This window comes from Panicum virgatum, chromosome 8K, assembly GCF_016808335.1.
Source record: "Panicum virgatum strain AP13 chromosome 8K, P.virgatum_v5, whole genome shotgun sequence".
NCBI lineage: Eukaryota > Viridiplantae > Streptophyta > Magnoliopsida > Poales > Poaceae > Panicum > Panicum virgatum.
Genome location: NC_053143.1, coordinates 55,654,443 through 55,681,834, shown reverse-complemented (window position 1 = coordinate 55,681,834; position 27,392 = coordinate 55,654,443). Strand labels below are relative to the sequence as shown.

The 27,392-nt window shown below is 44.3% G+C and overlaps 3 protein-coding genes, 1 long non-coding RNA gene and 1 pseudogene across 9 annotated transcripts; 2 read left to right on the top strand and 3 right to left on the bottom strand.

The window, feature by feature from the left end:
* Positions 1 to 297: 297 nt before the first annotated feature.
* Positions 298 to 3,503, bottom strand: LOC120645330 (proline-rich receptor-like protein kinase PERK9). Its single transcript, XM_039922132.1, has 8 exons — positions 2,924 to 3,503; positions 2,387 to 2,471; positions 1,992 to 2,204; positions 1,790 to 1,912; positions 1,069 to 1,594; positions 885 to 992; positions 717 to 791; positions 298 to 628 (listed from the first exon to the last, which is right to left on the bottom strand). The coding sequence occupies exons 1-5, from the start codon at positions 3,473 to 3,475 to the stop codon at positions 1,464 to 1,466; spliced, it is 1,104 nt and encodes a 367-aa protein (XP_039778066.1). The 5' UTR covers positions 3,476 to 3,503; the 3' UTR covers positions 298 to 628; positions 717 to 791; positions 885 to 992; positions 1,069 to 1,463.
* Positions 3,504 to 3,585: 82 nt separating this feature from the next.
* Positions 3,586 to 6,054, top strand: LOC120645332 (annotated as a pseudogene).
* A 59-nt stretch (positions 6,055 to 6,113) lies between these two features.
* Positions 6,114 to 7,855, bottom strand: LOC120645331 (probable pyridoxal 5'-phosphate synthase subunit PDX1.2). Its single transcript, XM_039922133.1, has 2 exons — positions 6,676 to 7,855; positions 6,114 to 6,582 (listed from the first exon to the last, which is right to left on the bottom strand). The coding sequence occupies exon 1, from the start codon at positions 7,733 to 7,735 to the stop codon at positions 6,746 to 6,748; it is 990 nt and encodes a 329-aa protein (XP_039778067.1). The 5' UTR covers positions 7,736 to 7,855; the 3' UTR covers positions 6,114 to 6,582; positions 6,676 to 6,745.
* A 505-nt stretch (positions 7,856 to 8,360) lies between these two features.
* Positions 8,361 to 16,888, bottom strand: LOC120645328 (GDSL esterase/lipase CPRD49-like). Of its 2 annotated transcripts, none has more exons than XM_039922129.1 (6): positions 16,812 to 16,888; positions 16,488 to 16,723; positions 9,879 to 9,956; positions 9,307 to 9,447; positions 8,976 to 9,205; positions 8,361 to 8,894 (listed from the first exon to the last, which is right to left on the bottom strand). In XM_039922129.1, the coding sequence occupies exons 2-6, from the start codon at positions 16,593 to 16,595 to the stop codon at positions 8,681 to 8,683; spliced, it is 771 nt and encodes a 256-aa protein (XP_039778063.1). In that variant the 5' UTR covers positions 16,596 to 16,723; positions 16,812 to 16,888; the 3' UTR covers positions 8,361 to 8,680. The 2 variants fall into 2 exon arrangements, with proteins under 2 accessions (XP_039778063.1, XP_039778064.1); XM_039922130.1 differs by having other exon boundaries at positions 16,488 to 16,717; positions 16,812 to 16,867.
* On the top strand, positions 11,880 to 15,667 carry LOC120645329. 5 transcript variants are annotated; one of them, XR_005664236.1, is made up of 8 exons: positions 11,880 to 12,610; positions 12,694 to 12,782; positions 13,320 to 13,435; positions 13,514 to 13,633; positions 13,955 to 14,023; positions 14,184 to 14,250; positions 14,471 to 15,109; positions 15,245 to 15,667. It is a non-coding gene; the product is annotated as an uncharacterized LOC120645329 (long non-coding RNA). The 5 variants fall into 5 exon arrangements; XR_005664233.1 differs by having other exon boundaries at positions 11,893 to 12,610; positions 13,334 to 13,435; XR_005664234.1 differs by having other exon boundaries at positions 11,885 to 12,782; positions 13,334 to 13,435; positions 13,493 to 13,633.
* Positions 16,889 to 27,392: the final 10,504 nt, after the last annotated feature.

Genomic DNA, 27,392 nt, shown 5'->3' with positions numbered 1-27,392 from the left:
TCATCTAGGTTCTCGACGTGCCCCATAGTCCTAAGGTGCTCAGAGTATGGGTTCCCACGAAGTATGGATGCTAACTGATTGATAAGTTGTTTGTCCTTCTCAAGTTTCTCTTCACGGCACCTACGGTACCGATGATCGAGGCTAGAATCGTCATCATAGAAGTAAAGTTCAAGATGTCTATGTTCCGAGCTTGCTTCCCTGCCGAATGACCTTACGTTGTGGTACATCATGCCATGTGCACGAAACGTGTAGATACCACAGTCACTCATTTTAGTTGTCTTATTGTCGAGCCAACAATACAGGGAAGTGAATGAGAAATGGCCATTGAAAAACCTAATGTTATCACGAAAGTACCTAGCATCAGCGTCTGCACTCGACCATAACCTCATGAGCTCACCACAAGTTGTCTGTGGGGCTATATCAATATCCCCATTTCGGCAACAGAACCCTGGTCGCTCATACTCAAACTTCTTCGCATTGCAATGCTTACAGTTCGGAACAGGCCTCAACATATGTGTTTCTTCAGGCATGTTACTATACACCTTGTCATACAGGTCTGGAACATCAGGGATAGAAGAGGATTCATCTTGAGTTTCTTCAACATCGTTCTCCTCAACATTATCCTCTTCTACAAAAGTTTTACATATATATATGATGGGTAAGCTAAATGTACAAATAGAAGTCTTGGAAGCATATAACAAAATTGTCTCCCGTACCTTGGCCCGCAAATAGATATCCTTCATCATCCTCATCATCTTCTTCGAAGATGACTTCATCGTCATCGCCATCAGCTAAATCGTTAAATATTAATTAACTACGTAAATACAATGGAACTCCACGTGGAAAATTCTCTAGCCTCAATACAGAACTTTGAAAAAATTTACCACTGGAAATGAACTCTGGCATCGTTTGGGGATGCTCCTCTCCGTCTCCTTGTCTGGCCATGCCATTGTATGTTGCGACGGTAGGGCTTGGGCATGGACTGCTATGTTCTATTGATGGAACGACATATTTAGTCAGACTACATACCAGCATTGACATGCAATTTTAAAATTGATAGGCAAATACCATTGTTGTTGATATCTGCAGTCGTCTGAGGCCGTGTCGAATCGCCATTTTCTCCATCATCACTTTCATCATCCTCAGGTATAGCATAAACCCTTCTTGCAATCCCTGATTCAAATTGTTGGTTTCGACGGGCTAACAGGGATTGTCTTTCACCGGATGGCACATGACGTTTTTGTCTTATGCATCTAGGCGAACTTTCGGAGGTATCAACATCCTCAGGATTCGTTGAAACCGGTACGATGAATGTTGGGGACAATCCAGTCGTCGCTAGAGCGTACTGGGGAACCAAGAGGTGCACATACACCCGCTGTAGGTTGTACAACCTCAGGGACACACTTTGGATTCTCCATGGCGATGGACTTTGGGTTAAGTGTTGGCCAACATTTCTTTTTGTCTTATTTTATACTCTCTCTCTTTGCCGCCTTTCGGCTCGAAGTTGTATTATGCAACCTCCTTTTCTCCACAGAAAGTGACGCATACCATCCTCTATCCCTTGCTCTTCTATGTTCGTTCGCATCTATGACTTCTACATAATAAAATAGTATATGATCACTTAGTTCACTTAATTTATCGGTGCTTAATTTAACCAATGAATATAAGCACACAATTATATATTAATTGGTTATCTACTTGTCATTCAATGTTGGTGCCGAGGGTGCACACAAATGCATAGAGTGAAGGGAAATATGAGGATCTCATCTTTATTTAAAACAAGCATTACCTGATATTTGGGAGGCTTTGACATCGGTGTTTTTGACACGTGGTTGATATGCTTCACCCCGATGCAACCAATTATTCATTTCAATAGGATCCTCATTTTCCTTATTACATTCTTTATCACCACCTATATGCACGTATATTTTGTAAGCGGCTAAATATAAGAATCAAAGTGTAATGTTGTTTAAACAAGGACGTAGCCACACCGATCAAAGTTTGACATGTCGAAATGGAGTTGATAACCATAGATGAAACATCTGAATTGTGAGTTTCTTGTTGGCTAGGTGGTCCTTTCTTCCGCTGGTATGCCTCACGGCACTTCTTGTTCCTTTCATTCCTTTGCTCAACAGTCATAGCCGCATTTCGCGCTCTTTCTCTTTCCCTCTTCCGTTCCTTCGCATTGAGCTTTGAACCAATCCCTGAATCGTAGATTACTTGGTTAGCATGACATACTACTTATAGATATGAATCAAGCAGTAAAAGAGGCAGAATTAATGCCAGACCAGCAACGGCAACAACTGATAAAAAAATTAGCAGTCATTTCAATGCAATTACAAATTTCAGGATCCGATGATATTAAAATACGTAAGTACAGTTTTACCTAGGCTGTTTCCATTGGACAGGTCTGTGAAAGGAGCACGGGCACCTTTATTCCTATCATCAGGATCCATATATAGGTTGTACACCTGACAAGGAAATTAGAATTTAGCAATGCCTTATCAAAATTCACTCGAATGGAACCAGTACACATGGTATGTTCATAGTTAGCAGGGATTAAAATTAGCACTAACACTAAAATCAAGAAGAGACGATTATTTCTTCTAACATGCTCTTGCTTTTCAAACTTGTACTAAGATAACCCCGTACACATTTTGAACGTTAGAATACAGAAACAATCGTGAAGTTACATAATCACTTCGACAACCCATTAATGTTTTGTTTCAACTGCTAATTACATACTGTGTATGGGAAAATTCCAGCCAAGATTAGAACCTGCAATACATAGTTGGCAATATAACGAACAGGTGGTGACTGGTCCCAGAAGCATAAATCAATCATGGAGTGAGGGAGATTGTGCAGCGTCTGCCCAGTGCCCACAGGAGGCGTGCACTGGGACCTGGGAGAGGACGAGAGGTACCTGATTGATGTGCCTGAAGCGCTGAAGGGCGAAGGGAGCTGCGGGCGTGTGCGTTGGGCGCGGCAAGGGCTCGCGAGGCCGCGACGGCGAGGGCGAGGAGCGTGCGCGCGACGGCGAGGGGCGCTGCGACGGCGAGGGCGAGGGGCGTGCGCGCGACGGCGAGGGGCGCTGCGACGGCGAGGGCAAGGGGCGCGGCGACGGCGCGCGAGGGCGAGGGGCGTGCGCGCGAGGCTCGCCGGTGCGACGTCGGTCCCCGGCGCGGCCGCGCAGGTGCCACTGCGGGTGTGTCGGCGGGCGGGGAGGCGTGCGCGTGAGGCGCGCAGGAGCGTCGGCGGACCGGGGCTCGCTCGCGTGGAGGCGGGGTTGTCGGCGTGCCGGGGGACGTGCGCGCGAGGGTCGCGCGGAGGCGGCGTCGGCGGACCGGGGCGCGCTCGCAGTGGTGCCACGGCGGCGGTCGGAGGCGGGGTTGTCGGCGTGCCGGGGGACGTGCGCGCTCGCGGAGGCGGCGTCGGCGGGCCTGTGGGCGGGCGCTCGGGCGGAGGTGGTTGGCATGGGTGAGGGAAGCACCTGACAAGGCGTGGTGAGGGAGGTGGAGCCGCGTCGCGCGTCGCCGGGGGAGGCAGGACGAAGGGCGACGTATCGCCCTTGCGCTCTTAATAGGTAGTGAAAGTGGTCGGGCAGGGCGGGATGGATTACCTTCAGAATGTATTTTGTATTATCGGCCTAGCGATGTTCCAAGGCAGGCAAGACTAAAATTTCTTGTTTTTCTCTCATTATAAGTTCTTGTTATTATCACTATATGTGCCATGTTTTCAATGAACAGAGTTCAATGGTCTTCTACGAAAATTGTGGCCTTCAAAACCTATATGACATTGTACGATACTGTCGGGTGAATTCCCACACTCCTCAGAGATAATATGGCCAATCTTTGGAGCGCTAGTGAATTAGCATGAGGTCATCTTATTGATTTTCTTTGTCAAGTCCTTCCTACATGTAACTTTATAATCAAGCCTTTCTGCCAATCACATACTACAAAATATCAATGGTTATTGTACAGCACTACTATAGTTCGCAGACACTGAAGCGGCACACTATGTGAAGGATCAACCTACCTTTCTGATACTGTGCTAGGCTGAACAGCATGAACTGTTGACAGAGCCCTTTCGACTTCCATGAATTTGCTAGATAGCATAGAAATACTTTTTCTTACTTGATGCTGTAGGATTTTGAGAACAAAAATGCATATCCATATCCATACTATATATAACTGCATGAGTTTGGGAGATTAGGAGGATCACAGCCGTCCATCAAAGAAAATACCACGCCTTATATTGTATCTGCGAAAATGGACCAAATAGTGTCAAATAGCAGGAAGACGCCTAGTACATTTTGCATTTAAGAAAAAAGTAATGGGTTGTCTCTTGTAGTGTTTTTGTTTTCTGTATAATCTGATCGCAGCACCCCCCCCCCCCCCCACCAGTGTAAGAGGAGTTGTCGGCGCGGTGCTTTCTTTCAGCATTTTGGAGAGGCTCTGCAGGACTGCAATGGTATTTTCTTGTTACTTTATATTTGTCAGGAGCTAAACATTTGGTTCATCAATATTTACAGATTTGTTTTTTTTCCCAGGAATGTGCGACAATTGTGCTTCTAGTATCGAGCTCAAGGAGATAGATGCCACCCGTATGATGACTCTGCATCAGTCTCGAAATTACAATTAATGGTCATGATTTGAAGTTCATCTATTCTCTGTTCATGTTCCCACATTAATTTCTATTACTTGTTGTTCAGACCATACCAAAATTGTAGTTTCAGTTCTACGCGACCTGCAACTTAATGACCAAAGAGCTACACTGTTGCAGTTGGTGGATAAGTTCAAGGCTAAGTGGAAAGGTTCAGGTATATCTCATGAACCAAATCTTTCATGATGACATAAGTTGATCCTCTTTTTTATTTTTGTTGCGCGTGTTAGGTATTATGCCATCAGTCATCATTCAGAGGTCTGTTCACTCTTCTAATGTAAGCTGCATATAATCTCAAGCAATTTTACATTACATTTGATATGTTGAACCAGGTCGTTCCAATAAAGATGTTGATCTTAAACGAGAAGAAATTGAGCAGTTGATAATCCAGCTTATACTCAACCATGTTTTGGTATGTGTGCACTGCAAGCAGTGCAAGCAAATTCATTATTAGTTTATACTCTGGTTTGATCACCTTGTGAAATGACTGCTAAGGTCAGATGGTTTCTTGCACTTCAGAAAGAAGAATTTCAGCATACAGCATATTCAACCAACGCGTGTGTTACCTTAGGACCACTGTGGAAGCCAGCCTTGCAAGGTAAAATACTGGATTGATTTAAAATACTACTGGCAAGTGCTGATGGGCTCCTTGCTACACAGGGAACAGACCGGTGAAGCTTGAGATTGCTGTCGAGAGTTCTCAGGATAGAGGAGGTGGTGGTAGATTGTCCAAAGGTGCAAAGCGCAGCTGGATGAGTGATCTGGAAGCTAAACTTGATGAACTGCGCAGGGAGCTGTCGTCGTCATCTAGCAACGGGGCATAAGCGTATTTCCCCATGCAGTTCTATCCTCTGAGCAGATTTCGCTCCTGAGCTGCCAGAAGCCAACCACAGAGGTGGAGGTGAGGTGTTTGCTATTTATTTGCTTGTGTTTGCAATTGCAACTGAAGTAATGTAACATGGTGTCCGTTTCTGTCTGAACCCCAAGCAGCTTGAGAAGGTCATAGGGAAGGTGAAGACGGAGAAGTACGGTCGCAGGATCATTGAGTTGATGCGGTCCCATGTCATGGATGCAAGAGCTGGAAATGGAGCTGATGCCAACAAGAGGAGCAAGAAGGATAAGGATGTTGCCTTTGTGGAGAGTAGCAGCGAAGAATAACATTGGTCAGGGACTCTTTGGTATCCTTTCGGCGTCTCTAGTCTCTTGGGGGTGGTTGTTTCCTGTCGCTGCATACAATACACATAATGCATACCTAGTGGAATAACTTTTTTTTTCTTTTTGCGAAACATACAGTGGGATAGCCTGAATGTCTTGACGCTAAAAAGTGCGTGCAAAATTGCAAAATATCATATTATTAGTGCACATTGTCCTATCTTATGTTGAGAGCTTGTATTTCTGAGAGCCAATGAGCCTTCTGTTACCATGTCATCAGGACAGGGACAAAGCCGTCCTGGGTGGCCACACTCGGCAATGGAATTCCATTGATTTCTTTTTTTTCCATGTCAAAAGAAAGATAAGAATAAGGAAAACAAAAACACAAAGTACATTGTTGGGGATCCTGCAAGTAACAAACCCCAGACAAGCAACAACAACAACAACATAAGCAACTCCACTGAAAGGAAAGATGAGGCATACTGCGTTCCAGATCCAAGGCAGGATTATGGGCCGCAGCCACGCCCAGTACTCCATTCTTATTTATTACTGGGCAACCAGTCCCCAAAAGTACTCACTATATACTAACAAGGGATGAACACAGCAGGTGATTTGATCGAAGTAGTAAGTAGGGACAGGAGCAACTTAAGAAGAACAGGGTGACTGAATATTGATAGATAGCTCGATGATGCGAAAGGATGATAGCAATGTCTTTTTCAGGAGGAACAGAATGCATAATAGCATGGAGGTGCATTCTCAATTTCTTCCCTACACAAGGAGGCATGTCACCACATTGAAAACAAGCATGACAAGATAGTACTACTAGTTAATAAAAAGGAAGGGAATGGTGGAGATTTTTATTTGAGTTTTGTTTCTTTTCTTCTTGTAACGTCAACCGGGGGGATGGGGATGGTGATGGTGATGGATGGCGCTACTCGGAGCGCGCGGCGTAGCGCTCCACCCCGAGTTTTGGGTCGGAGAGGTTGATCCCGACCATTGCCTCCCCGAGCCCTGCGCTGACGTCGGCGAGGATCTCCGGGTCGCTGTAGTGTGTGACGGCCTGCACGATGGCACGGGCGCGGCGCGCGGGGTCGCCGCTCTTGAAGATCCCCGAGCCGACGAAGACGCCGTCGCAGCCGAGCTGCATCATGAGCGCGGCGTCGGCGGGGGTGGCGACTCCCCCGGCGGCGAACTGGACGACGGGGAGGCGGCCCAGCTGCTTGGTCTGCATGACGAGGTCGTAGGGCGCGGCGATGCGCTTGGCGTAGGCGAAGACCTCGTCGTCGTCCATGCTGCGCAGGGCGCGGACGGCCCCCATGACGGAGCGGACGTGGCGCACGGCCTCGACGACGTTGCCGGTGCCGGCCTCGCCCTTGGTGCGGATCATGGCGGCGCCCTCGCGGATGCGGCGCAGCGCCTCGCCGAGGTCGCGGCAGCCGCACACGAAGGGGACGCGGAAGTTGTGCTTGTTGATGTGGTGCGCGTCGTCGGCGGGGGTGAGCACCTCGCTCTCGTCCACGTAGTCGACGCCGACGGCCTCCAGGATCTGGGCCTCGACGAAGTGGCCGATGCGCGCCTTGGCCATGACCGGGATGGTGACGGCGCGCTTGATGTCGCGGATGAGGGCCGGGTCGGACATGCGGGCCACGCCGCCCTGCGCGCGGATGTCGGCGGGGACGCGCTCCAGCGCCATGACGGCGCAGGCCCCGGCCTCCTCGGCAAGGCGCGCCTGCTCCGGCGTGACCACGTCCATGATGACGCCGCCGCGCAGCATCTGCGCCAGGCCCACCTTGACGGAGAAGGTGGCGGCGGCGGCTGGGGACTTGGAGGAGGCGTCGACGACCTTGACCTTGTTGTTGTTGTTGTTGCCGCCGCCGCCGCCGCCGTAGAGGGCCACGACGCCGGTGCCATCGGAAGCCATGGCGGCGGATTTGGTTGGTTGGTTGGTTGCAGTGGGGGGGGGATTGGGGGTAGTGGTCAGAAGGAAGGGGAGAGATGAGGCTGGGTGGCGGCTGTGGTGTGCTGTGCGGTGGGTGGGTGTGTCTCGTGTCTGCTTGCTCTGCTGGTGGTGAAATGGGCCGCTATCTATCAAGCCCAGGCCCAGCCCACGAAACAAGCACCAGAAAAAACAATTAAATAATCGTTTCGTTATGAAAAATCAATTGCGTTGCACCAAGTACTCCGTATCTCTCATGCATCCTCCGCAAACAAAGACTAGTTCTTATTTTTTTAGATAAAGGGATATTAAAAAGTATCCCAGCCTCTATGTCAAAGAGATATATCCAGCTTTTATTACAAATTTTGAGAGAAACAAAAAGCAAATTACAAGCCATAAAACCTAACTGCCACCCGTTCCGCGCAAAAATGTCCATCGCCGTCACTTCCAAAGTGCGGCATGCATCTGCAATCAAGTCGCTGTCCTCATCCTTTTACAAAATCGCTCATGTCCTGGTGAGATATGTGGCCCTGAAAAATATCTAGAGAGAGCAATTTGTTTTTTATTATTATGAAAAACTACATCATTTCTCATTTCTGAAATAATCAGATTGACCAAAGAAGCCAAGACTAGTTCTTATATGTATAATGATCCTGATCTCATCTCTTTGAAGAAATAGTAGTAAATGACTGATATACATACATGCATACATACTTAACAATGATAGCCATGAACAGGAAATTCAATAATCAAGAATAAATAATCTTTGAGGTCTAATTAAGATGATTGATTGATCGAGCTGCATTCGTCCATGTGACCGGGATTGGCAGATTAGAGATGCATGGCATGCATTGTCCTGCTGTATGTCCCCGTCAAACTGCATGCTCGTCAGCATTATTATTAATTCGTCTTGAGGCACAAGACAATCAGTCAGTCCCATGGTATCTTCCTGTGGATGGTCCACTCCGAGGGGTTCACGGTGGCGTCGCCGCCGGAGGAGACGAGGTCGTAGGGCGAGTCCTCCGCGAACTCCGTCGGCAAAGCCTTCCAGTGCAGGCACGGCTCCCAGTCTGCCTCCTTGACCACCTTGAGGATCTCTTCCACCACGATGTTGCTCCCCTCTTCAGACAGATGCAGGCCATCGCTGCCAAATTAAACATGCATGCATCTTCAGATCCATCTTATTAACCACAAATATATATAATTAATCAAACGGACCACTCACGTAAAGCATGCCGTCATCCAGTCCTCCCTCTTCTGCATGGCATGCCACAGATCAACCACCTTCAGGTTCATCTCTTTGCACAGAGCTACGCAGGCGTCCGAGTAGAGGTGGCAGGTTTCGTTGGTCCGCACGATCTCGCTCAGTATAGTGCTGCTGGTTGATGTGCGAAGCATCTCCTCGTTCAGAGGTGGACAGCTCAGGAAGATAACACGGGTCTTCTCGGATAAGCTCTGAACACAAAATAAAGCAAAGCGCGTATATAGGGCATTCACTCAAGAACAAAAGAAGGCGGTTACGCAGCAGACAGTACACGTATTAATTCGCTTTTTACCTTCAGGTGATCCGCAATCTTTCTCATGTTGTCTATGTACTCATCTATCGGCACGTGAGGCCCCAGACCAGACGAGTGGGCAGCAATGGAGTCATTTCCACCAAAGTAAACTATGACCAAAGATGGCTGCACTGGTGAGTCCTATATATGGAGGGTACAAACCAAGCGAAAATTAGCCTGCTGATTCCGAACCTCATCACAGATTGTACTGCAATTACAATCATTATATCATACTGATGATCGAGAATATGTTCCCTAGCTGAGAACAAAAAATACTAGCTAACAACTATTCCTACATTTCAAGCAGCATCCGTTTTGGTACGAGAACAACAAATTGAAAGAGGCCAAAGTAATAATCAGCAATTTAACATATATTGTTCAGGTTCACAACCTCTAAGGAAAAGAATAGAATTCTTTTTAACATATATAGTTCTTAGGCATGCTTTCTTTCTCTGAACATATTTTTTTTCTGGAGGTATGGCACTGCTTAAGTCCAAACGATACAAGAGTCACAGGGGAGAAACAGAAACGATATAAGCAGGGGCCATGGAGATTCCCGAAAACAGCCATACCTTAGGGAACACTTTGTCCATGACTTGAAGAGCCCGCCTTGTGTTCCAGCCGATATATCCTCTAAGCAAGATATCAGCCTGAATGATTGGCAGATAGACACGAGTGTTAGTGAAGTAAAAATGTTACCAGGTAGTTTCATAAACGAACAAATAAATTGACCCAAAAGCTTAATCTGACCTATGTTCCTCCAGTCTCATGTCACAGAAAACACACCGGAATGATACCATATATTAAAGTTCCATGAACCAACAAGTTAACCAAGAGCTTAAGCTACTGAAAAAAAAAAATTGTGCAGTATACTCATATATTTTTTGTTCATTGTTTGCTTCCAGTTTACACCGTTTTCTTCTGCTTCTTTTTACGAAGTGGTCTAGGCTGTTCTATAAAAATAATTGAGGACCGCAGAGTTTATCAGTTGCCCACCCGAGTAGCATGAGTTTGCAGCTTATTTGTTGCCTATAAAAACCAAGATACATTTGTAATTATATCGTGACAGAGTATTTATCCAAAATTTGCAGCACACAAACAAGAATATGCTAGCCAGGACCCATTCGAGTTTCATTTACATGCACAAACTAGTTGGTTAAAGATTTACATAAATTTTCCTTGTCTGGATATTTTGATTAAATTTCCATTGTATGCTTCCAAATATGTTTCAATAATGTTTTGTCCTTGACTTTGATGCCAAGTGTTACGATTTGTGGATACTCCAAACTTTGTTTTGCAACTTTTGCTGATGATTCCATCTCAATCATTCCTAGTCTTAAAACATCACATCCCACATTAAAAACAGACCAATCAACACTATTATGAATTGTTCTGAAAGTAGACATAAATAGGGATAAAAAAATAACTTTCTGAACGTCACAGGTATTTAATTGCCAGGTTCTAATATGGCAGGTCCCATATTAAAATCGGAATGGACAGTATAGTGTAAACGTAGTGGGATAAATCTCGATATGTCACAGCACATTCATACATGGTGTCAATATTCTGACTTAGTTGTAGGCCACTGGAGCAAGCCAACAGACAGAAAGGGATCTATTGCAGCAAACTCTGTTTTAAATATGTGTGTTTGCCCCCAAAGATAACATAGCCTTGCCATGTTTATTCAATTTCTTTAAATCTAGATCAAAGTCCTTTGACCACTATCCATAAAATCCGTAAAGAAAATCATAGCAAGCTTCCTCTCAAAGAAAAAAAATGAACAGAAGAAACAAACCAAGCTATTGCAACTGCAAGATAGGAGGTTATCATGAAAACATCAGAAAGGTAAAGGGGGGAAACAAACTCTCCTTTTCGTCACATGCTCATGCGAACCATAAATATCCTTTCAAACTATATATGTTAATTATAATTTGAGGCCATATTCAATAGACAGCCAGAATAATCCCACATTTGGTCCACATAAACGCTAACCCCCTTCCTCTTATTAAGGGCACAATATAATTTAAAGTCTAAATAATGTTCATTGCCAACCCTATCCCGTGAACTTCCCAGTTGTGGAAACCCACACCTTAAGGAGCTGAGCAACTATGATCTTGTCATTAGTACAACCTCTGGATAATTTCTCAGAAATATTGTTGATTCCAGGGCAAAAAAAGAAAAGCAATAACGATTTTGTGTCATTGATCATCAAAAGCAATAGGACAGAGGAACTCTGTTATTGAGCGTTTATTTCTCCGTGGCCTTTTTCTCAGTGTCACCTAAAAGATTTTGCATAAGCCATTCTGGTGGCCAAGTCTACCCCATAAGGCACCGAACAAATTCCGCTATGTCCACCCCATCTATTTGCACCCCGCTGAAATCCCGAAACCCATCTCTACCCAAGAAATTGTACCCAAAAAAAAAAACGATTCCATCAAAATCGACGGCTCAGAACGCTACCTACCGAGCTTCAACGTGATCCAACGATTCAGCTTATAAGGATCCGCCAGCTTCAACGCGTACCGCTTCGCTCCCCGACGCCCCCGCAGCCCGCGACCAGCGTTCGAATCACACTCCGCATCTCTCCCCTTTCCTCTCCTCGAGTAAAAAAAAACACCCCGCGGCTGCCGCCTCCTCTCCCCACTTCCCCCTCGCGCCCTCCGCATCCCTCTGCCGCCGCCGCCGCCGCCGCCGCCGCCACCTACTGCTCCGCGGCATGGCCGACGAGGTCCGTCGGGACCGGCCGGGGATCGCGACGCCGGGCAGGCTCCTGTCGCCGGGTGGGCAGCGAGGGGCCCTGGTCGAGGCGACGCCAGATCCGACGGGGGACGAACAGGTGCCACCCATCCCCCGCAGGCAAAGAAGGGGCCGGGTCCTCAGTCACCAGCGCGGCCAGCACCGGAGGGGAGGCCGCCGCAGATCCGTTGCCGGCCGGAGGCCGCATCGCGGAAGGAGGGGGACGGTGACACAAGCGCCGGGGAGCCGCGAAGGAGGGGCGGAATGAGGCGCTGGCCCCGCCGTAGGGCTCCCCGTCGCCGTTCTCCTCCGGGGGAGGGGGCAGGTCGACCTCTACCCCGACATCCGAGGGCCGAGAGGTCGCCGAGAGGTCGCCGTCAGGTCACTCTCCGCCCATGTCCTCGCTCCTTGCCCCGCCGCTGCACCCCATTCGAGCACTCAGCCATCCGCTCCCACCACACCAACCCCTCCTCCATAGATGCTCCTACAGCCAACGAGCTTCTGAATTCCAGTTGGTGCTAGCAGCAACCCAGGAACTTGGGCAATCCAAGACGAGCATCGCCATGAGGTCGACCTGCCCTACTTCCTCTCTCTAATCCCCTTTTGTCCCTCTCAGATTCTATTTTAATTTGTGTTCAAAACTGCTGCTAGGTCATGTCGTGTACTGCTGCTGCATCATCGAGCCGGTCGCCGTGCTGCAACATAGGAGCCGCTTCGTCCATGGTGACTTCCGTAATCAGGTAAAATCACAAATTATCCACTAATACCATGGCTCCTAGGTTTAATTTTGGTGGGCAATCACGTGTATTGCATAGGCCTGTAGGGTTGTGATCTGTTGTTCAGAGAACACACAGGAATAGCTTGTGTGAAAGATGTTCCTATGACAAGTCTGAAAGAATTTAGTTAGTAGCTATGGTTTGGTGTGACTGCAGACTGAGCCAAAGTACTCTGATTTCAGGTCTCTATTGCTCTGTACGATCATGCAATTGTGTACTAAATAGTGTATATACCGAGCAACATGTATGCACATCAAAGTAGGACAAAGCAGCAGGTTATAGCTAATTGACCTGGGAATGAACCGACGCCCTAAAGCACTCTGTTGCTCTGCAGGAAAACTACTACCACTACTGTCAGCTACAATTACTCAAGAGTCTAATTATTGATACTGAAAATGGAAATTATATGACAAGAAAAATGCAAAACCTAGAGTTGTTTTCTAACCTAATAGATGCATGCTCTGAACTAATTCTTCTTGCCCCTCTGCTACTCCTTATCAGTTTATTTTTTTCAGGCTATGAACAAGAGCTATCTGATGTGCTGCTGATTTGAAAGAAGCCTAAGGTTGAGGGTACACTTTTGAGTGGATCAGGTTTTGGACAAGAAAAAGCTTCAGGTGAAGTTTTTTCCTGGTTTCTGCTTGATCGAGATAGAAGATGCTAGCAGTAAGCAGTGTGCTACTGGATAAAAACAGAGCCAAGCAAAAAGCCGGGTTGCTTCTTGCTGCATGCGTTGCTTCAGAGAGAAGATAGCAGAAATGAGCTTCTCCATCAGAACAGGAGCTGCGAAGGAAATTTGCTTCCTGCTATACAAGGTAGCTAGGTCCTGGTTTTTTTTTTTTTTGGATTTTTTACAGCTACAACATGGAGAGTTCCTAGGTTGCCAACAATGCCTATGTATTGCCACGACACTGAATTTTGGCTATTTTGTTATTCTGAATAAAAATAGCTTTGGAATATAAAATTTTATATTATTTATTATCAATAAGAATCATTTCAATGAATAAAACAGAGAAGTGAGGAAGAAATAAACTGTAAGCTCAATTTAGTTTCCTTTTTCCACCCACAGTTTGGATTTACATTTTTACTTATATGCACTTGAAATCTCATATTGAAATTTTTCTTTCCTTGTCAAGGCTGGCAATAACTACAATGCAAAGAAGTTGGACATTGGCTAAAAAGAGTTTGCTTTACTTGCAAAACTGGTTAGTATTACTATAGAGCTTTTGCCTTCTATGTTCCTGTTCTTGAGTAAGCTGGACTGAATGGAAAAATTGGAAGGCTTTGGATGATATATTAGTAAAAATATTTCTTCTCTCGAAAAATATCATAATCCATGCTTACCGTGCAAAGTCTATCCTGCAGATATGTGCTCAAGAAGATATGACTTGCGCGACCAACGGACCGAACTCGCAGGTCTGCCCATCAGGAGGTTAGATTCTTCTACTTAATCCATGCTTGATGATTTGGTTCATAGGCAGGATTTCAAGAAATGGGATGCCTTTTTTTCACCACTTCACTTTTGATGTCATTCTTCTGATATGAGTTGCTGGATAATTTACTTTGTCCATGCCTTCATCATGATGATGTTATTTTTATTTTGGCAAGCCATGAACTGATCTGATATGAGTTGTGTGAAAATGTTCTTGCAGATGCAGCTTATTGCGACAGTCAGGATTCCATCCATCGTGGAGTACAAAGATTCGTGGGTGAAAAAAGGTAGCCAGAGGGTCAAAACAAAGTTATTAAATGGTAAAATATTGCACGGTTTGGTGAAAATCTTTTGTTGTTATGCACCTCATTCATTTTTTTTAGTTCTATTCAGTTACAGGCCTTTCTCATGCCTTGCCTCCATGGATTATAACTGGCAATAGTCTATGTTTTTTTTAGTTCCATAATGTCTGCAATTCTTTGGATGATGATAGTATTATCACAGAGATGCATCTGAAATGACTTTCTTTATTATCTAACAACTAACATTGACTTGGCTTCTGATTTCTAAATCCTGTAATGACACTGGGAGTACTACCTTCAATTTTGTACTTCACTGTTTCATGGAGAAGCCTATCAATACAAATTCTGCAAAATTTTATTGTTCATCATGTTCCTCTAATTTTTGCAAACATAGAGGAGCTGTGCCAACCTCACATTCTTCTCCATGGAGGACAAGTTACTGTCCCATACAGATTTCCACAATTGGTCGCGTTGTCTTTTTGAAGGAAGCAATTTTGACATTGGCAATGCTGGATTTGAAAGCAGCAATACACAAATATGATGTGGCCACGTGAAAGGTGATAAATGCTTCCAATTCTTTATGGTTTTAACAACAGTCTTTCATACTTATATTTTGGATTCAGATACTGTATATGACAACAAAATTCATTTTGTGCAATTCTGAACAATGGCCATTTAATTTCTGTTTGCAGGTTCATGTGCATTGGAATACATGCATTCCATGAGTGTGATTCATGCAGTTGTTCAGGTCAATGTCCTGCTAGCTCTCATGATATTTGAAGTTTTGGGACAATCTATGCTTTTTGGGGACTTCAATGCACCTGACCGATTTCAACCTATCGAAAGTTGATCCTGTCCTGTGTGTGGGGAGGCTCAAGATGGTGGCCATCAGCTGACGAGCTGATGAACGCAAACCTATGCGCTTTGAGGTCGATGTTATGTAGTCGTTCTTATTTTCCCGACTACAAGTTGTTTCTTTGTTCTTGATTACAATTTGTGTTGGAGAAGTAAACTAGATATCACTGACAGCATTTTAAAACCATTAGCATGGCTATGCCGTCAATATATTTGATGCTTCAATATCAATCAAATTATATAGTTTTTTTCTTATTTGATTTAACAACCATCAATATATGTGTCCTTTTCTTAATGGATCTTAAATATACCCTACTTGATCCTTCAATATCACTCAAATTATATAGTTTGGTGTTATTTGAACTATGAATCATGCGTTGTTTGGTCGTCTGAAATTAACCCGTGGCGTTAGCGCGGGCACCTTACTAGTTATATTAAAGACGCCTTTATTTACTCCTCGAAGAATCAATTGTTTGATCCTTAAAATAAGCCCCAGAGTAGCATGGCGCAGGCAATGTACTATGCAAACAACAAATATGGATCGGAGATTGGTGATGTGATGAATGGAACGGCAAACATGCTGAACAGTCTGCAGCTGTTTGTGTTCTTTCTCTGTGGTCTTTTTCTTTGATGGCTGCTAGCTGTTTTTGATCCAACATTTCCTGCCAGCTTGATTTCCTTTTACACGCATGTTGTTTGATTCAGTCTGAACAAACATGCTGAATGGCTTGGTAGGAGTATTGGGATGTGGCGTGACGACTTGCATTCGTACTCACGACAGACTTGCATTCTGTTCTGTTGTGTACTGGCCTACTGGGGTCTGGGGCATGCGATGCGCTGTCTACAGTGCCTAAAAGAATGCAACTCCCGACCCGAGGAGTAAAAAACTTTCAAATTTGACCAAATTTATACAAAATTTACATGATTAGTATGCTGAGTACTTAGTTTGTATTCTTTTTTGACGGAGGGAGCAGATACCCAAGAACAAGACTATACTTTCTTGCAGAGGAGAGAGAGGAACTAGTCGTTCATTCATCTCGCTGTTACTACTCCTGAATAGAAATCCCAAACCATGCGTACCTTGCGGGCGTAGATGTCGGCGAGCGTGGCGCCCCATCCGCCGTTGCTGAAGCTGTACTGCACGATGGAGGAGCCGAATAGCACGAACACCGGCCGGCCTCCGAGCATCCTCCGATCCGAGACGCCTCCTTGGTTCGGTTTGATTCCTTGGTCTTCCTCCACCTCCGCTCCTCCTCAGGCGGCGGCTCTCGATCTGCCCTGCTTTCCCTCCGCTGCTATGCCTATGCTACCTGAATCTGATGATTCAAGTGAAGAAGAAGAAGAAGATAGAGTAGCTGGAGAAGTGCAGTGAAGTGAACAGCTGCTGCTACTCCATTCGCTTACTTTATTGCAGCCGGGCAGGGGCGTCGGCTAGTGAATGGATGTGCACAGGCAGGCAGGAGGCAGCCGTGGGCCGTGGCTAGGATGGATCTAAACATCTGAATTCTTAGAACAAATTTGATATTTTAAAATAGATATGTTTAAAATTTTATGCTAATTTTTTTTATATTATCAAGCATATTATTACACATAAGAATAAAATTTTGTATAAATTTTTTTATGTATTATTTGCTCCCTACAATTAAAAAGGTGAAAAAAAATTCGTATCCGTATCCGATCCGTATTCGAATTTTTATATCTATTATTTGAGAATATATATGATAAATTTGAGGTTTAGTTTTTATGAATCTTTACAAGATCAATATTAAATACAAGACTATGAATTTACATAGTAAATTCTATATCTTATTTGTCCATAATCGAAAAAAAATGACCAAAAATTTGAGATTCGAATAGACATCCGAATCCATCCTTAGCCGTGGCCCGTGGAGGAGGCGAGCTCCCTACAGACGCATGGGGGCCGCCGCCGCTGGCTCGGCTCGCCGCTCGTACAGCAGCAGAGCAGCCACCCACACCCACTAGCTCTAGGCCAGCAGCGGCTGGTTGTCTGCTCCCACACCCACCAGAGCAGAGAGAGAACAAGAAAAACGTACGCAGGCAGTAGTACAAAACGTCAAAGCCTTTGCCGGTGGCCCCGCTTCCGACTCCAATTTACTTATTCAAAATATTTACTTAAAATAGTGCTTCTTCAGTTTCAATTCGTACATCTATATTCGTTTGAGAAACAGGACATTCACGTGCATGCACGGAGTAATAATACTGCATCACTGCCCCGTCCGTGCGTTCATTTGGACTTTTGTTTTAAAAATCAAACATTTTCAGTTTTCACTTTATTCTGCTGCAACCAGCAGCAGTGATTTTTTTCTCATAATAATCAATACCAATAATCAATACCAGCCACAGCGAGCTGAACAGAATGTTTGACTACAAATAACAAAATAATCATAGAAGCTTGTAATATCAAAATTATGCTAGTAGATTTATCGTGAAATCAACTATATCTATCTTTTTCTATTTAAAATAATTTACTTTGAAGGATATTGTTGGTTAATTAAACTTAAAAAAAGATAACTTTAAAAGCTAAACATAGCTATATTATAGAACGTAGGGAATATAAATTAGCGGATTCATAGGTCATCACAACATTGCCACATTTGATTAGAGGAGGTAAGGAATTCAATAATTCCTTACCATTGTATGAGAGTTGTTGATATCATAAGGGGTAATATTTTAATTTTTTTTACTATACAAATTAAGAGATTGCGCAACCACTATGTGTCAAACTTCAAATACAAACTTATAATAGGAGTTGCAAATTATATCGTCGCACAAAATTGTTGAGACGTCTAATAGTTAACACCATCGTACTTGCCTTGATTAGTTGGAGAACATGTGCAATATGCCTAGGGATGCCCTTGGCCATCTATTATTATAAACTTCAACTATATGTGCTACTCCAAATAAATCTGCCAATGCAACCACTCCGTCGTCAGCCCATCACTCATCAGTGCCTGTGGTTCGTCGCCATGCATTCAATTCCAAGCATACTAGTGGTTGCAGCTGCTTCGCCATTACCTACTCTGCTACCGTACCTCTGCCACGCATATGCATCCTGACCATGTATCAATTTAATTCGCCAATTCATTGCACCGATTCCATTGCAATGGGGCAGTTTGTTTTCCAGGATTTTTTTTAGCCCCGTCACATTAATTTTTTTTGACTATTTAGCAGTATCAAATAAAATTTATTTATAAATTTTTTTGACAGATGGGTGTTAATTCGTGAGACAAATCTAATGAGACTAATTAATCTATGATTTACTATAGTGGTGCTACAGTGACCATCGGCTAATTATAGATTAATATACCTCATTAGATTCGTCTCGCAATTTAGCCCTAGGATTCTATAATTAGTTTTGCAATTAGATTTCATTTAATATTTTTAAATGCTAAAATTCTCTTTAACATGACATGGTCTAAATTGTAGCTCCTAAATTCAAACAAACCATCTCTGTCTCGTATACTACGCAAAACTTCTTCCCATTGTCCATTATTCTCTCTAGGACCGATTTATTCCTTTACATTGGAGCAACTGTACTGATTCCTTCTTAATCCACATCTTGTGTGGGCTTCTATGGGTCTGTTTGGATGCGCTAAGAATCCAGCAATGCTCTAGCAATGCAGGTTCTTCTTGTTTGGATGCCTGGCCAAACCATTAATCTGGGAATGAGAGCGGCGGTCGTTTCCATCAAGCCAGGCTACGGCGGGGGTGTCTATTCATCGCTTTATGCGATTTGCCGTCGATACGTCGCAGAGGCTCCCGGCGCCGCGCCCCCGCCTTCCCCCGCCTCCCACGGCTCCGGCGCCGCCGCCGGCGCCTCCGCCGCTGCCCTCCGCCGCCGCCGACACTAATCAGCTCGGACCCGCGCTCCCCCGCCCGGTGCCTGGCCCACCGCATGTCTCCCCGCCGCCCCCGGCCGGCGGCGTCCCCGCCGCCGACCGCCGCCGCCCACAACCCGCCTCCACCGCCGGGCTTCCCTACCCCCCTCCTCTTTCTAAGGCCGCCGGAGGCCACAGGACCCGGCAACCCGGAACCCCGAAGGGCCCGAACCCTGGCCGGAGCTCGCCGGGGAAGATGAACAGAGAGCTCCCCTCTTCTGCGACAGCTCCGCTGCTACCCGCGCGCGCGATGAATAGCTTTCCCCGGCTACGGCTAGCTATCCGTGCTCGATTTTTCCGCATCCCCTCAGCATGGGCCGCACGGAGCTGCAAAAAGTTGCCGGCCGAGGTCCCCAGTGCGCGCATGAACCAAACAGACGGTCCATTGAACAGGCCCACGGCCTCTTCTGGCAGTAAGTAATGTTTTCATCTTTAAAGTCCAAGAGCAGCCCATTGAATAGGCCCACGGCCCATGATTTCTTCTCCGCGCCAGCAGCAAAAAAAGCAGCAGCTAGTAGCAACTTAGCAAGCGCGGGGAGCAGAAGGCCAGCTGAGTGCGAGGCTTGGTGGCCAGTAGATCACACGACTGGAGAAAGACCGGCCCTCTTTTCTTTCTTTTTTTTTTCTCACTGTTCTTTCCTTTGAACGACCTTCTCCTATTCTCCTGATATCGCCTCATGGAGTTGGGGCCCAAGACGTCAACAGTATTTTACCCTGTCTTGCAAAAAATGAAGCTTCGTTTGCAGTACACCCGTCTCAAAACTGAACATGCGTAGCCCATCCATGACTCGGGCTCCCCTGTTGTCTCTTCCTGGGAGGCGACTCGGGCAGCACCTCACCGTCCTCCACCGCCGCCACCCACTACCTACCCTCCTCTCCACCTCGCCGTTGCCGGAGCAGGGCACCGGAAGTCCGTGTCCCTGCTAGGATGGCGGCGATGGGCCTTTTCGTGGTCTGCGGGGCGTCGGGTGAAGGACGCGGCCTGGGAGGTCGTGGTGGCGCTGGCCATGGCCATTGTGGCAGTGGCGATCCGGGCTGCTAGATCCGTCCCCCGTGGGCGTGGATCTTCGCGGGTGTGGCGGTGGTGCGGTCCTTTGACAGGTGCGGCGGGATGCGGCTCCGGCGGCGGCCGCCTGTGGCCATCTGATGCAGTAGCCACGCGGTGTTGGTGGCGCCCCTGGGTCGGGGCCTGTGCAGCGAGCCAGCCCTCGCCTGGCAGCATGTGTGGCCAGGGGCTTCGCCTCGGTGAGCAGCCAAGCGGCGCTAGAGGTGCATGTGTGGCTGGGCGCGCATGGTGGAGATGTCCTGACGTGCGACGGTGTGGCAAGGCACCTCGGTGGGTCTGCCCCAGCGGCGGCGGAGATTCCACGTCATCGGCAGCTGGTGAGAGCAATTAGGCTTGGTGAGGCGGCGCGGTGTGCGATAGCGCGACTGAGGACAAGAAGACTTCCGTGGTTTGCTGGGTTGTAGGCGTGCAGCTAGGAATGAGATTCTCCGGGCAAAAGTCTCGTCGGTTTCTTGCTGGTGGCGATGACGATGGTGCCAGAGGGTGTCGTTCTCCCGGTTAGGGGCGCCATCCTAGAGCCCATTCCTTCTGCGCGGATTCCTCTGGGTGAAAACCATGTCCACTTGTTGGACAAGCGACGATGACGCCACTGGCGTCGTTACCTTTTTGGAGGCATCATTGCTGGAGATCCATCTCGTGGGGACAATGGAAGGCTTGCTGGTGGCATTAGCCTACTACAATGAAGTTCATCTAATAACAATAGTTGGATCATTGCTTATTTCATTCAGTTCCATTAGTTATGTATAATACAAGTTTATCTATGCATTGTTGCATGTTCACCAAAGGTAATTCATGATCCAGAATATGTTGTAGTTAGTAATTGATTTGTTGTTACTACAAATTTAGATGACTATCACTTTTTAGATTGTGATACATTTCCTGAATATGTTGTAGTTAGTTTAATTAATTTGTTGTTACTACAAAGTATTATAATTCCTTCTCAGGATATCTCACATTTATTGCAGATTTCTTTTCTCTATATGCTGCGTTGGTTGCTGATCGGAGGCATAAAGTTTCCACTTCGAGATATAGTTTGTCACAGATACCTTTTTTCCGTGCTTCGGATCAAATTACTGATGTATGAATATATACAAGAAAATGATCATTTGCAGTATTTTTTTTTGTTAGATATGGCCATCTGTTAAGTTTGACGAGGCTGGCTGTTGTACATGAATGAAAGAACTGTCACACATTCATTTTCAATAGTACAAACTAGTGAGATGGTCCGCGCAAATAGCGCGGGTAGCTAGATTGTCTAAGTTGACATCAAACCATTCTATAGCGCTCACACCCTGCACGAAAACCGATCACGCTAATTGCCAACTGTTGCTGAGTGCCTAGCTCTGGATGCCATCTCAATGTTGTGCTTTCCACTATACATTCACTATGCCAAATGAATAGCGCTGCTGTCCATCTTATCACCATGGTCATAGATTTGTCTATAACAATTAAAGTGAGAATATATGTTGAACTTGTTTGGAAATCTATAGTAGTTTATACATTAATCTCTTACTAATGTAGCAGCTGTACGCCTTCAGCGGCTCTATATAGAATGGCAGAGTTTACACAAAAGAAATCGGAAGCGGATAGAAAATCAATTTGCTACTGTTTAGTGTTGAACAAAACACACATTATGCAGGCTGGATATATAGGTTTGTTAAAATTATTAATTATCAATTGGTAGGCCAACGACTCTATAAAGCAGTCTGCAAGCCATGTCAGCCCCTCTCCCTCTCCTCTGTCTGTGAAATGTGATAATCTTTAGGTGCTCAAATTGTCATATATAACTCCAAAAATTGTAGAGAGCTATCTATTGCACACTTAAAATCGTACAAATGAGCCATCTGTCGCTATTGTCAGCACCTAAGTATCTACTGGAATAATTGACTTGTCCCCTAGTGGTATATCTTGTTAAAGTCAAATTCTCCATTTTATTAATTTTATTTTTAATTCCAAATATTTATTTATTAGTGGTTTTTTATATTGACTCTTTAGGCTAGTCTACACCATTATTTATTTTTTAAATTAAAACACGTAAAGTTTCCACCTAATTTTTTTGTTAGGTCTGTCCTGTGTTACTGACAGGTGGGTCTTAGTCCATTCCGTATGCAAGTCGGACCAGCCTTCCCTCCGCGGCTCGATCACGTAGATCCCCGCAAATTAATATACTATACGTATCCGATACTTATACCAGATTTGCCTGTTGCAACGCACGAGCATATTTGACTAGTAATTTCTAATAGTGTATATTCTTCTCTTTTTGATGTGCTGACTTATTGAAGCTCTTCATAAAGCGAGAAAACTCTCCAAATACTTGGGATTCAATTGACAAATCCCTGTCCAAGTTGTTAGAGCTATCCGGCCAGAATAAAATGGAAAAATCCTTACTGCTAGCTAGAAAAGTTAGTGCAAGACAAAATTAATTGTAGCAATTGCATTTATATTATATCGCGAGAATATATGTGTTTATGGTTGCAAGCGGCATGGGCTATGCCGCCAACCCACCGAATCATGTTGTGTGTTGCACGCCTGCAAAGTTCTGGACAGCCTGTAGAATCCTGCATACTCGTTCACATCACACATCTGTTCTCGGCTCCTGCATCGCACGTCTTTGCAATCCATGGCCGCGATCCAAGCTATGCCGTCTTGCTCGACCGCTCAACCACTCGACCACCGCTACCTTCCGTTTCTAAATCTGCTTTTGTGTCCATCCTCTCCATCACCGCCTTTTATTTTCTAATTGGGATGAATACTTCATTGCCGATGCCAATGCATGATTAGTGACGCTAGCTTATCCAGACCTTCATTATTATTCACGTGCATATGTACTCTTGCTGCATGCTGGTTGCCTTTTTGAAACCTGGCATGAAACGGAGCATGTCGCCTCTTTCTTCCTTTTTTTGAGTCCAAGTCTAATATCTCATCAAACAACGGCAAGCAAGAAGATCATTAGTATGAACAAAATCGATGAAGACATGGGCAACAAAATAAATTTCTACTGAATTAATGAAATATTGTCTTTGTTACTATCTTTTTCTTTTCAAAACTTATGGAGAAGTAACAAAATTTAATTATCTTGGATTTTGTTTCAAAAGATCTTGGAATTGATCTACACGCTATAGTTGATTGACGTGACCTTCTTTATTTTTTTTATCCTGGCATGTTACCTTTCTTGATTCCTAGTACAGCTAGACCTATTATGCTGCTAAAACAATGGACTCCGACTCTAATAGGAAATACAAACTTTTTATTCAATATGAATTTTATGTTATATGGTTTTGTTATATGATATAAACTAGGTGTACAGCCCGCGCATTTGCGCGGCTAGTATTAAAAATTCAAAAATTTACATATCGTTGTATCCTTACTTAAACGTTATATTTTTTTAACTATACATCATCCTGTTCATTATCGTAAACTATGTCTTATTGTTGATTAAAACAATTCAACTATGATCTACCTATAATAACAATTTGATTTGTTGAGTTTTAATAATATTATGCAGATGATTATTCTTATTTTCTTTTTATTTTGATTGATTGTTGTTAGCTTTAGTTTTTATTAATAGTATATATTTGTAACTGATACATAGCTAAATGATATTTTATATTTAATTTTTCATAATGGCATTGGTGATTTTTAATTAGCCATAGGGGTATTTTAGGCTAATTTTTATGGTAATGTCAGTAGTGGGTAATTTTTTTATATATTTTTCTCCGATTAACGTGAGAATTTTTAGGCCTTGAGAGCGAACGTAGAGGCTCCGTTTTTTTAATATATTTGTAACTGATACATAGCTAAATGATATTTATATTTAATTTTTCATAATGGCATTGGTGGGTGATTTTTAATTAGCCACAGGGGTATTTTAGGCTAATTTTTATCATAATGGCAGTATTGGGTAATTTTTATTTTTCTATTTTTCTCCGATTAATGTGGGAATTTTTAGGCCTTGAGAGCGATTAATAAGATAATAGATTTTTCAGAATAATATAGACGGTTAGATCTTCATAAAATCCAACAGTACAAATTCTTACCTTTTTTAGATTAATGTAAGAATTTCTAGACCCTCTCGACGAACGTGATGGCTTCTTTTAACACTATTGTATTAAGATAATAGATAGATTAAAGTTGTCCATTGATCATGGCAGTCTACTTGCAACTTACTGCTATCCTACTGTGCAGCTTATAGTAGTGCTCCTGCTGTTTACTTCAAAAAAAAGAAATAGATAAATACGCGCCAGCTATCTTAGTTATTAGAAACAGGGATGAAAAACTGGAGTGGGCTGGGGGGGCTCAAGGCCTCAACTACACACTCAATGCAAGCAACAAGCTGCTGTCTTGTACTCGTGTCCGTGGACCATGGATGGATCCTTCTTGGATCTGGTAAGTGGCGCGTGCGCCTCGGTCCAAACATCTTTTCTTTTCCCCTTTTTCTTTTCAGTTTTTGCCTTTAGTCAATTTCGTTCTCATCCCAGGAAGCACGTTGGATCTGAAGAATTTCTCGAAGAATGCACTAATGCAGAAGCTTGCCTGCCGGCAAAGGCGTAGATGGATTTGGTTTTAGGGTAAAGTAGATTAGATACTTGACTAGTTGTGATGTGCCTGCATGTCAAGTTTATTAGAGTATGTATGCATGCATGCATACGGTGGATGCAATCTTTGATGGGCAGTGTGTCTGATTTTGTGACGAATACAACAACACTTGTAGCCAAATGGGACAGTAGAATTCAAAACAGATGTTAGAATTCAAAACAGTAGAAAGAAAAGGGATCGACGCGAATCGATGCATGCATTGGTGCCGGACCGGAAGAAAACAATCGGAAAGCTATGAAAACCCTTGGAAATGGTGAAAGCAAAGGCGATCGGCAAATAAAGCAGCTAGCCGCTAGAGTCATCAGTGAGAATTGGTACTGTGGTTGGGCCTCGCTCGCTCCACGCAGATGCATGCAGAAATGGCAGATGATGCAGACGCAGCGCTGCGATCTATTCTTTCTATACGCACGCATTGTATTTTTATATATATACTGTCATGGACAATACGACCTATATGGCTATATATTCTTATATATTCTTATATTTTCTTCTCCTTTTCCCCCTTTTTAGAGATTCGCCCCATTCTATTTACTCTGTTCATTCGGCTGGATATGACTGGTTGCTGGTGCTGATTTGCTGAGAGAAAAATACTGCTGGCTAGCTGATGATTGGTGTTAATTTAGTGTGAGAGAAAAATACTGCTGCTGGTTGCCAACAAAACAAAGTGTGATTTTGACTGGGTCGATCTCGATCTCTTCTTGATTAAACTATGAGCCAGTACAGTGATTGTAACGTTATATTTTATCCATCTATTTAATAAAGCACTCTCTTTACCTAAAAAAACTATGAATACATAGGTCTGGTATATCGACTGAGATTGTTGTGCATGACTGCAGGCAGCTGAGCTATATCATGCATGCATACAGGATTTAGTGGTACTAGCTAGCTGCTAGCCTAGCTATGGTAGCACCACAAGAATGTTGATGATGATGACAATGTTGAACAGCGACAAGCAACGGCAAGTGTGGGTCGACAACAACATTACATTGGCTAAACCCTATGCATTTGCACGCTACTAGATAGATATATGTAGTCAAATTAATAAAGCAAGCAAGCATGCCTGCCTGAGGCTTGTCCCTGCCTTAGCTTGCATTGGAATGATAATAATGATATATAATTATCATCGCGGTTCATGATGCACATCCTGTAGTGTTGTTGCATTGGGAGTATTATCATCACCATCATTATTATACAGCATGCATGCATGGTTGGCTTAGCCCCCCCCCCCCCCCCTGCCTCCCCCCCCCCCCCCCTTGCCTTGCTAGCTGGCCATCAGGTCCACTCCATCAAGACACCTAAGAGCATGGCTAATAATTTAGTCTCACTTTATACTACTACCACATCAATTAGAGCATCCGCAATGGTAATATATAGTACTAACTACATAGTCTGCTAATATGGAGGTGAGAGATAAAAGAAAAGACTATTTTATACTATTGGACCCACACACTCCTCTCACATATTCTTGGATTACGTGAAATATATCAGCTATTTGCTCGTCGCTAGTGACTATTCTCTTTTCTATTTTTTTGTTGCCACATCAGATCTAGCTAGTAAATAAATAGCTAACTATTGCGAACGCCCTTACAGTCCATCCAACATACAACTCGTGTAATAGTCCATTGTTGATATAGATTTCATTGTTAATACAAGATCCATTTTATTTTTCATAAGGTATATCTTGAAATATGTGTCTGAGCTGGGTAAGCTTGCAACTCGCTTCTCCTGTTCGCCTCAGCATAAATATAATGTGACAATCCCTACAGCCTGCAAGCGTCATCTTATTATAATAACTTGCTCTATAAGAAGTGCATGGGCTCGTCTTGAAGACAAACTAATCACCGGGGGGGGGGGGGGGGGGGGGGCGGGTTGATAAGAAATATAATAAAGGTAATATAAAGAAGGTAAAGGAAAAAGGCAGAGAAGACAAGATCAGAAGCAACGGAAAACCGGCTGTGTAGACAAGTGTTGTTAGCTGCTAAGCTAGCAGGTAGGGAGCTCCAGCTGGGTATATATGTACATGTGGCAGATAATAATAAATTGCTATTGCTGGAAGGAGCATTCCTGAACAGTGCAGCACATTGTTTTTGGCCCTGTTTAGTACCATTTTTTTTACATTACCCGTTACATAAAATCTTTGGATACATGCATAGAGCATTGAAAAAAATAACTAATTATACAGTCTAACTGATTACTACGAGATGAATCTTTTAAACATAATTAATTTATAATTAAATATTATTTGTCAACTAAAAACGAAATGTGCACCAAAATTCAAATTTTTTTTACCAACTAAACACACCCAAGCTGGTGGTAGAGATGGGACATGCATCTGAATGAGGATGCATGGATCGAGTAGCAAAGCAAAAGCGAAAGCGTAAAGAAGGAAGCAGGGGGAAAAGGAAAAGAGGACAGCGGCAGCAG

What these genes read in the sequence shown, in the direction of transcription:
- LOC120645330 (XM_039922132.1), bottom strand. Translation starts at nt 3,475, where the DNA reads ATGCCAACCACCTCCGCCCGAGCGCCCGCCCACAGGCCCGCCGACGCC. An exon ending in GCTTCAGGCACATCAATCAG is followed by an intron (nt 2,472 to 2,923) that starts GTACCTCTCGTC and finishes TTTCCTTGTCAG; the next exon opens with GTGTACAACCTATATATGGA. An exon ending in GTCCAATGGAAACAGCCTAG is followed by an intron (nt 2,205 to 2,386) that starts GTAAAACTGTAC and finishes TCTACGATTCAG; the next exon opens with GGATTGGTTCAAAGCTCAAT.
- LOC120645331 (XM_039922133.1), bottom strand. Translation starts at nt 7,735, where the DNA reads ATGGCTTCCGATGGCACCGGCGTCGTGGCCCTCTACGGCGGCGGCGGC.
- LOC120645328 (XM_039922129.1), bottom strand. Translation starts at nt 16,595, where the DNA reads ATGCTCGGAGGCCGGCCGGTGTTCGTGCTATTCGGCTCCTCCATCGTG. An exon ending in AGATTGCGGATCACCTGAAG is followed by an intron (nt 9,206 to 9,306) that starts GTAAAAAGCGAA and finishes TTTTGTGTTCAG; the next exon opens with AGCTTATCCGAGAAGACCCG. An exon ending in TGGATGACGGCATGCTTTAC is followed by an intron (nt 8,895 to 8,975) that starts GTGAGTGGTCCG and finishes TTAATTTGGCAG; the next exon opens with CGATGGCCTGCATCTGTCTG.